Source organism: Solanum tuberosum, unplaced genomic scaffold, assembly GCF_000226075.1.
Source record: "Solanum tuberosum cultivar DM 1-3 516 R44 unplaced genomic scaffold, SolTub_3.0 scf00128, whole genome shotgun sequence".
Taxonomy (NCBI): Eukaryota; Viridiplantae; Streptophyta; class Magnoliopsida; order Solanales; family Solanaceae; genus Solanum; species Solanum tuberosum.
In genome coordinates this window covers 44,277-54,185 of record NW_006239053.1, presented here as the reverse complement: position 1 = coordinate 54,185, position 9,909 = coordinate 44,277, and the positions used below count along the sequence as shown (strand labels likewise).

General features: G+C 37.0%; 2 protein-coding genes across 8 annotated transcripts in view; one reads left to right on the top strand and one right to left on the bottom strand.

Moving 5' to 3' along the window:
• The first annotated feature begins 1,350 nt into the window (after window positions 1-1,350).
• Window positions 1,351-4,098, top strand: LOC102586057 (ankyrin repeat-containing protein At5g02620). 2 transcript variants are annotated; one of them, XM_006350679.2, is made up of 4 exons: window positions 1,351-1,595; window positions 1,849-2,487; window positions 2,590-2,999; window positions 3,125-4,098. In XM_006350679.2, exons 2-4 carry the CDS (start codon window positions 2,169-2,171, stop codon window positions 4,001-4,003), a joined length of 1,608 nt encoding a protein of 535 aa, XP_006350741.1. In that variant the 5' UTR covers window positions 1,351-1,595; window positions 1,849-2,168; the 3' UTR covers window positions 4,004-4,098. The 2 variants fall into 2 exon arrangements, with proteins under 2 accessions (XP_006350741.1, XP_015165688.1); XM_015310202.1 differs by having other exon boundaries at window positions 1,818-2,487.
• Window positions 4,099-4,689: 591 nt separating this feature from the next.
• Window positions 4,690-9,909, bottom strand: part of LOC102585273 (probable NOT transcription complex subunit VIP2) — a 12,970-nt gene continuing 7,750 nt past the window's right edge. For 2 of the 6 annotated variants that reach the window (XM_006350676.2, XM_015310201.1), the window contains 9 exons: window positions 7,744-7,947; window positions 7,571-7,654; window positions 6,887-6,975; window positions 6,586-6,813; window positions 5,656-6,075; window positions 5,518-5,570; window positions 5,394-5,435; window positions 5,064-5,208; window positions 4,690-4,989 (listed from right to left, as the gene is read on the bottom strand). In XM_006350676.2, coding sequence (XP_006350738.1) covers window positions 4,930-4,989; window positions 5,064-5,208; window positions 5,394-5,435; window positions 5,518-5,570; window positions 5,656-6,075; window positions 6,586-6,813; window positions 6,887-6,975; window positions 7,571-7,654; window positions 7,744-7,947 — 1,325 coding nt within the window. In that variant the 3' untranslated portion in view covers window positions 4,690-4,929. The remainder of the gene's footprint in view (window positions 4,990-5,063; window positions 5,209-5,393; window positions 5,436-5,517; window positions 5,571-5,655; window positions 6,076-6,585; window positions 6,814-6,886; window positions 6,976-7,570; window positions 7,655-7,743; window positions 7,948-9,909) is intronic. The other 4 variants (XM_015310199.1, XM_006350678.2, XM_015310200.1 and 1 more) reach the window with 4 other exon arrangements.

Below are 9,909 nucleotides of genomic sequence, written 5' to 3'. Positions count from 1 at the left end.
TAGGTGATGGGATGAATCACTTTTGTGTAATTGAAAAATGAAAAGGGGTGGATTACAGAATGCCCACATGCATATTAACTTTAAAGTTTGATTCTGTAGGGTATTCCTATTTTTTGCATCCCACTATAATTAGCCTTCATCACTAAGCAAAACAAAACATTTTCTTGCGTTTCATAATCACAAAATTATTATGTGTTGATTTCAACATTCATATATAACTTTTGTTTACTTTACTACTTGGTGAGCAAATAATCCTCCAATATTATTAATTCTTATGTCCTTTTTTAAAAATGAAATAAAATGTTGAATTTTCGAATAGAACTAGGCGATAATAAACAAATTAATGATATTTAAAGATGGATATGTTAGGTTGGTAAACATAATTTAGGATGTTTCTCTGCATGACGTCTATTAGATAAAGAAATAAACATTTTAAAATAAATGAATAAACAAATATCCAATTATATGCTTTTGGACATAATTAGGATGATGAAAATCGTATTATTAATTAGTGGATACCATTAACTGAATTATTCGAGAGATAAAATTTAATGAAGCTCATAATCTTGCATTACCCTCACGAAGAAGTTCTAATATTTTAGCCGTTATTAAAATATCGAAAAAATTGATTGCTTTTGCCAAGATTAATATCTGTAAAAAGGATAAGATAAAAAAAAATAATTAAAAGAACTCATGTTTTTTCTAGTTTCTGTTATTATTATTTTTTTGAATAGCCAAGGCTGCACAATATACAACATTTTTTGTATGTCTACCGGCTTTTGATACTCGCATTGAGCCTCGATCAATTCAGACTGAGTAACGCCCATTAAAGGACAAAATGTTTCCTACCACGATTTTCTCCATTCAGAGATCAAATTCGAAACTTTTGATCAAGTGTGAGATGTCATATCCCTTAACAATGCTCATTATAGAACATAATTACACACGCATTCATGTTAAAATAACTAGTTAATGAAGTTCTAAATAAAGGGAATATGTAATGTAGAAAATTATACTCTATTAAGAACATGGAATGGAATATAAGAGTGTAGTTCGAAAAACACTCTATAAAATTGTCTTGAATTTCTAAGGTGACACTTATTTTGGGACATTTTCTTTACTAAAGTGATACTTATTTTGACACGAAAGGGAGTAACTAATAAGGGAGATCCACATCAATAAACACATTTTTGGTTTTGAGCCTTCTCAATAGTCAATATACAAAATTCAAACCATCCCCATCATATTTCATTATAACCAACTTTACAAAAGTGGAATCTTTTTTGCTTCTTTTTTGGTGTTTAAGAGCTCTGTCTGGTAATTGACCATATATTTACATGTACATGTGTATCTCACAAGTTTGTGTGTTGCATTTGCATACATGTGCCTTTAGTGTTCCCCTTCTCTTAACCTCCTTCTACCTTTTCTCTCAACTTGTTCAAATTTATATCAGCCCCAAAAAAAACTTTAAAGCTTTTCTTCCATCTCTAAAAAACCAATAAATAGGTTGTTTTCATCACATATATATACTAGGGGCTTCTTGGATATTTAATGACAAATTAGAACAAAAACATGGAAGTTTTATTCATATCCAGGTAAATTTTACTGTCTTTTTGCTTTATATAGATGACAATCTTTATCAAAGAGGAAGGCTAAGACAATAGGACTAACTAACTATTTAGTGTAAAATATATGGATTATGTTCTTTGTATAGAAAAAAACATAGTTAAAGATTTTTTTTGGACTAATCTATGGTCTTCCTTTCCTTTCATCGCTACTGTAAAAATGTTGAATTTCTTGTTTTTTCATTGGTGCAGATGATTTCCCCTAATGCATTGATGTTTACAGGTATAGGCACCATTTGCCTGACTTTCTTGAAAAACTATCTATTAGTATTCGAAAGAAGGAATTGAAGTCATTTGTTGTTAGCAGGCATTGATCTCTACGAAAACGTGATGTGGGAGGTGGAAGTGAAGTTCAAGTTTATGTCTTTTTGAAGAATCCAGCAGTTTAAGGTAGAAAAAAGTTACTCTTTTTGGTTTCTGAATCTTTCTTGGTGTTGAAAAATGTTGTTGCTGATTTGGGTGTTTGAGGGAAAGAAGAAGAGAATTTTGGTAAAGGATCAGCATTAGGCCAAAGGGTGAATTTTTTGGAGCAATTTGAATAGGATGGAGGCATCCATGCCCCCTAAAAGGATGAAGAAGCAACTAACGGGGAAACGTGAAGACAGTGTCTTGCATAGATTGGCTAGAGCTGGAAATCTTGTTGAAATAAGAGGGATTATCGATAACACAGGGGAGAAAGAATTGACAGAGCTGTTGGTAAAGCAAAATTCAGCTGGAGAGACTTCTTTATATGTTGCAGCAGAATATGGTTATTGTGATTTAGTTAAGGAGATGATTAAGTACTATGATCTTGCTGCTGCTGGAATCAAAGCAAGGAACGGATTTGATGCGTTGCATATTGCTGCTAAACAAGGGGATTTGGGTACGTTGATGGTAGTATAGCATCTGGATTATCATTCTCTATTCTCAAAATCTAGTTTTCTAGTGGACTTTCGATGAATCTTTTGTTTCGCTAATGTTGCAGATGTGGTGAAGGTACTAATGATGGTACATCCTGAGCTCTCAATGACTGTTGATGTTGCAAATACAACAGCTTTGCATAGTGCAGCAAACCAAGGGCATATTCAGATGGTGAATTATTTATTGGAGGCAGAGAGTAGTTTGGCCACTATTGCTAAAAGTAATGGAAAAACAGCCCTGCATTCTGCTTCAAGAAATGGTCATGTGGAAGTAGTGAAGGCCCTTTTGTATAAGGAGCCAAGGATGGCAAGCCGGACGGATAAAAAGGGGCAAACTGCACTTCACATGGCTGTCAAAGGACAAAACCTTGAAGTTGTGGAGGAGCTGATTAGAGCAGATGCTAAGTTGATAAATATCATTGACACGAAGGGCAATACAGCATTGCATATTGCATCCCGGAAAGGAAGGGCTCAGGTATGCTGTTTTCTTGATGTTGAGTCTTGGAGTTTGTTTATCGACTTTGAAAAGTTCTTCTAAACTATCAAGTCGAAAAATAAGGCAGGTTACCTGTCACTAACTATCTCTTTTGACGTATGCAGATTGTTAAGTTTTTACTTGGGCAGAACGAGACGGATACCAAAGCTGTCAATAGATCAAAGGAAACAGCTCTTGACACTGCAGAGAAAATGGGACAGGCAAATATTGCAGTCATCCTACAGGAAGCTGGTGTACAAAGCGCCCGAGCCATCAAGCCTCAGACTACAAATCCAGCAAGACAGTTGAAACAAACAGTTAGTGACATAAAACACGAAGTACACTATCAAATGGAACACACGCGACAGACAAGAAAACGGATACATGGCATTGCTAAACGCCTAGATAAAATGCACGCTGAAGGCCTTAACAACGCCATCAATTCTACCACAGTTGTAGCTGTACTAATCGCCACAGTTGCCTTTGCAGCAATTTTCTCTGTTCCAGGCCAATACATTGAGTATCCAGAAGATGTCCCACCAGGCCATTCCCTTGGAGAAGCAAATATAGCTCCAACTCCCTCATTCCTGATATTCCTCGTCTTCGACTCCTTTGCCCTTTTTATATCTCTGGCAGTTGTGGTTGTTCAGACATCAATCGTGGTAATCGAAAGCAAAGCAAAGAAGCAAATGATGGCAATCATAAACAAGCTAATGTGGTTAGCATGTGTGCTAATTTCAGTGGCATTCTTGGCTCTGTCTTATGTTGTGGTTGGCAAAAATGAGAAGTGGCTGGCTATTGTAGTGACTATTATAGGAACAGCTATATTAGTTACAACACTAGGGACTATGTGTTACTGGGTCATAATGCATCGAATAGAGTCATCGAACAAGAGGACCATTCGAAAGAACTCTCTGGCCAGTAGGTCCTTGTCCTGGTCAGCATCAGTAGTCTCTGATTCAGATGTTCTAAACAATAAAAACAAGAAAATGTATGCTATATAAAATTTTGGAAAAATAAATAAATAGCAACTCTGTAAATCCTACCCCAAATTGTATTTTTTCTTTATGTCTTGTGGTGTAATAGATCATTGGCTTTACCATCATGTGCATACTCTTGAATTCACTTCTGGACTCAATCTGGTGTTTCTCTCCAAGTACTTTACACGAAATCAATAAATGTGGTTCCTACAAAATAAAAAATTCACCTTACCATGGTTTGTAATACACGTTTTCACCTCATTTTATCACTTAAACCATGAAAAGTTTATATGATTTGGTGTAACATGAGCACTTCAATTCCTAATAATTCAGATTAAATTGTTAGATTTGGTGTAAACACTCATCCCTCGTGTCTAATCTTGCAGAAGCAAACGCGCAGTTTGAGGCAGTGAAATTACGAGAAGATTTACTTACAATTCTTTAAAGCGGCATTATGGATAACATGGCTTTATTCCTTCATAACTGGTAAACTATAAGGTTTGTGTGGGATCTGGGTAGTGGAGTGGGGACAAAAGTACATCAACATATTTAACTTTTTTTTCTGCAGGAATGGACAATATGAAGTTGTGTGGTTTCACATGTTTCGGCCAACGTTCCAAAAAACGCTTATGGGGAAAAACTGCTTCTGCTACTCAACACTTCTGGCTTCCCAGAAGCTTTAGCCAAACAGGCTATAAGGCGGTAAAAGCTTTCACAACAAGTCACTTATATTTCTATAAAATTATCCCAAAAATGTACTGAACCTATTTTTTTCGTTTAGACTTGCAGCATCTTAAAATACAAGGGGTAAATTAATAACTGAGAAACAATACAGTAACAACGACTGGTTGCCAAAAAGCCCAATAGAGCTGAAAACTACAGGTGAGAACTAGCTGACTCCTACAAGGATTCTGTGAATAAATGTACACTGTAAACTGAACATAATCTCGTTAGTGCTGAGGTAGAACAGGTCTTTTTTCCAACATTTCATAGTGGAGTACGAAATTATCCTGCATAGGGATTGCGGAGAAATCAGAAAACTACAATTAACATAAATTAAAAAAAGGTAAAATGAAATCCATACCTTGCGGATTGTCTCCCATGTGTTTGGATCAAAACAAATATAAGATCCTCTCTCATAGGCGTTGGTCTTAACAAGAGGCTCCAAGTTGGCAACCCTCATAAACCACAATCGATGTTCTCTGTGGTAAAACCACCCCCGGTTATACCTGTATGAAATGATGTGAAATTGTAAACAAATAGATTCAACAAAGAACAAAAGCAAGTCAAATAGGTCAATTATGTAGTATGTGGTATCCCAAGAAGCAATAGAAAGCTAGATTGCTATCAGGAGCTACAGTAGAACAAACAAGCTCCATATAAAACCAATTTTCGTACAAAAGAAAGGACATACAATTCATTAGCAGCATATAATTGCGCTTCATCCTTTGGCATGCTGCAAAGAAAAATAGATCGAGTTAATTCTCATTCAAATTTTATGGCCAAGAACTAGACTTGCTTATCAGAGAGAGACTCGCCTGTAGAAAATGTAAAACAAAGTGTCTAACTGAAGCTTGGAAAAGTATGCTTGCTGCAGCCAATTCGAAACATATCAGAAGATTTAAAAAGAAAATGTAAAACAGATAAAGATAAACAAGAATATAGAGGTCACTCACATTTAGAGGAGGTGGTTGCTTGGCATAATAACATTGTGGTACCGTAAATTCTGGATCACCCTTGGCAGGCTCATCAGACCACGGAGAACCAAACGTTTTGTGTAAATTTTCAGCAGAGTTCAAGTTCAATCCAAGAGTCGTAAGATCGATTCCAAGTGCAAGAGAAGTCAGATCCGGATCGCTCATTCTTATTACACTTAGCAAGCCAAGCATACCAAAAGGGTCAGGAGCAGCTTGAGCCTGCATGGATTTCATACCCTGCTCCCTGTATGGCTGGCCTATAGCGGACATATGCGGCAGGCGATATTGAGATTGAGTCTGTTGCTGATACTGCTGGATAAGCTGATCGTATGAGCCAATACCAGAAACAGTACTTGGAGAATTCAGAGGCCGTAACCCAATACCAGGAGGTCCACCAGACTGAATCAAATAGAGTGAAAAAAGAGCAAAGTATCACCTAAAGCTGTATGAATACGGACCTTGTAGCCACTAAAAATTATGCATGGAAAAAGCGTCTTCACCATAATACTAACAGAAACTGCTAGCTTTCCATGTCATGACACAACTCACTCATCCTTCAAAAGCAAATGGCTCTTCTGGTAAAATCAAATTACTGTTTTTGGAATCAGCCAATGTCCACAAGCACTCAGCAACAAATGTATACCAATTTACTCTCCCCCAACCCACAACCCAAACGAGAACAAGTTAAAAGAAAAACACACCCAAATAGAAACAGAGGAAGGGGAAACATATCTTAAAATTTTATTAGGAAGTCGCCAGCAAAGGGGGCCTCAATCAACTCTTTATGCAAAGTGAATGTGACCCATATATCACCTCTGTACCCCCACCCATACACACACAAATATAAAAAGAAACAAACAGAGAAAAATAAAACGAATAATAGCAAAAAAAATGTATAAGGTAATGCACCTGTTGGTGATAACTGGAGTGTGATGACGGGAAGACATCTGAACCATGTAAATGTAGTGGATCCTGGTTGTTTACATTTGAAAAAGAGAGACCACTATTACTCACCGATGAGGCATGTTGCTGCTGCTGCTGTGAGCGAAGCGATGAGTATGTCCCTCCCAAGTTAAAACCACCAGATCTGCCCATCTGTGCCTTAGATAATGAGAGATAGGGGGCAGTGTCATGAGGCTAAAACATTCACAATTAATCAGTAATCACAACATTAAAATAATAATCCAGTATTTCAGAAATTTGTGTTTACAGAGAAGTGCTGCTGCTGCATCATAGAAATAGTATTATCATGAAGTTGTTCTTTCTGGTGTAGATCCATAGCATAATCAGCATTTCCACCTAAGCAAACATGAGAGCAATTCCATTTAGTAGACTCCTATAACATGCAAAAGCAACTGGGAACCATCTCTAGCTATACATAAAAGAAAGGGGAAAAAACAAACAAACAGACAAACTCAGACCTCGAAACAAAACTAAAGAATAAAACCCCATAAGCATGCCCAAACCATAATTCCAAGCCCTCCCAGGAGAAAAAGAGAGCTACATCCCAGATAAAATCCAGGACTAGGAAGCAAGTTTAGCTTGTGGGGTACACCACCAACCACATACTAGGATTGAGAATGCGTATCCAATAACATTAAGTTGGAAAAAAAATCAGATCCTTTTTGCGATGAAAAATAAAATCACTCCTTTGCGGTGAAAAAATAAACGAAGTAAATGAAAAAACTCAGAGAGAGGTATGCAAACTTGTACTTTCAGCTCCCCTAGTTGTTTCCTAAACAGGGAAATGACTCATATTACTCTACTTCCCTCCGCCGACCTTTTCTTTTCTGACCCCATCAAACAAATTGTCGCACCAAAGTTTCATCGGGGGAGTGGTTAATTAACTAACCTAAGAAAGCATGAGAAGAACATTGTGCATGCATATAATCACCTTTAAATCCTGGCAAGGCCGGAAAATCTTCATTTTGAATGCTGAATTCTTGATTTTGTTGAGCAATTTGTTTTCGCAATGAACCTGAGATCATTCCTTCCTCAGTATTCTGAATGAATAATTAAATAAAATCATTTCCACAGAATAACAGGAAGGAAAGGCACTTTGATTACCTAATTGTCCTTGAGGCCCTCCAGCAGAACTAGGACGGCTGCTTAGCTGAGGGAAATCATTGATATCAAATGGAGATCCATCATTTGAATTCACATCATTCAGCATTCCCATGGAATTAAGGTTGCCAACCGCTTGAACATGGTTCTGAGATAGTGGACCACCGCCAGTAGGATATGAATTACCAAACATAGACATCGGAGAGGCTGAATCCAGATGGTACCATTAGCACAGAAGACGGATTGACCTTACCACACAATATATAACATAGGTGCCTAAATCACCTTAAAATCTACAAATACCAACTTTATGCAGAATTAATGGCAAAGAAGCTAAAAGTAAGTTTCATTAAGTGTATCATGTATGTACATACTCAAATTAAACAGAATCAAATGATAGAAGTAAGTTTCATCAAATTGTATTAACATACTCGAAATAAACAGAATCAAATGATACTACATCTCATAAGCACTGTTGAAGTCCTAGAAAGGTTTTCAATTTGAGGTCTATGGTGAGGATAACGAACTCATCAAATGAGGAGAAAAAAACCAACTAAAGGCTCAAATAGCCAATAGCTTTATAAGGAGGTCAATGAAGAATGAAGTAGAAATGATAAAAATTAAAAACTAGCTTAATGCAAAAATCAGATTTACTTGTAACTACTCTTTTTAGGGCTATAAGAAAAAGACAAAAAAAAAGGTTAAATAGGACTATCCCCCTCAAGATTCAGTTAGCAGCACATAAACCACCCAACCTCTGTAAACATACAATTGAATATGGATTTCCCCAGTCCTTTAAGGGATACTTAGCCATATGTACAGCCCAAACAAACAGTTTGCAATGAGTATAGCCCAATAATTTTTTACATCTAAAATAGCCAACATATGTTTACATTGAATTTCATCAAGCAAATTCTATTTTAATGTTATTTTTTTAAGTTCTTCCCCTAGCTACCATAGAACCCTCTTCATTTTTTTGTTTTTCAGTTTTAAAATTTGTATAACATGTTGTATATAAGTATATAAACACTATTATACATTACATATCCATTATTATACATTACATATAAATTATTTATAGACATAATGTATAAATAAATGTATTTGCTTTGTATAACCCATGTATCCAACCACACTATATTCTGTATGTGAATCCCCATTTCACACTCTTCGAGGCATTGGAAAGACATTAAGAAGAAAAATTCCCATAATAGTAAGGAGACCAGGCTTTGGTGAAAGCCAATCAAGCAACTCAAATTCTTTCTTCGAGTACTAGTCTGAAGGAGAAGCCATCGATCGACTTCAGAAAAGGCTGTTACTTCCAAGTTACAAGCAATGACATAACAATTATACGATGGATTGCAAATGCAGGATGCTGTAAACGGGGGTCCTTCTCGTACATATACTATCATTCACTGCTCTTCAATTAGTTTGTTCATTTCTAATAAGCACATGATATGAAGTTGCGCAATGAAATTAACTAACCAATTGTATAGCGAACAATGAAGATGTGGCTGGGAATGGTCACACGGGAGGTGAATAGTGCACCGTGTTCCTAAAGATAAGTCTAGCCTCACGAATTTGAGACGGATGAAATTAGAGATCTCGGATGTTCAGAAATTCGTAGAGATGGGGTGAGCTTTGAATCTTGGAAGAGGAGAAGGAGAGTGTTTGATTCTTGAAGGTGAATGGAGGCTGCCGAACGGCAGAGGCAATTTGCAACTGGTGGACATAGGGCGGTAGGTGGTGGTTGTGTGGTGGTCTGCGGCGGCAATGACAATTCTCAGCCGCAGCATAAGGGGAGAGAAGGAACTGTAAGAAGTGGGGGTAGGGTTTAACAGAAACTTGCCTACACCGGATAATAAAGTAAAAAGTGCGCCAAAATTGGCAAACTGGATAATTGTGGAGGCATTGGGAGTTGGGACGGAATTATCCTATTTTAAATCCAAATGAAGGGATTATCCTCTGCAGCTTTTTGCTTGAGGTTCACAAACCACCCAGACACTATAAATATAAACATAACCTCCTCAATGTTATGGAAATAAAGTGAAAGTGTAGATTTACAATCGATATGTACATAATTAGCATATGAACACAAATACACCCATATCCACACCTCCCTTATCCCGCTCCCCCCCCCCCCCCCCCCCCCCCCCCCACCACCACACA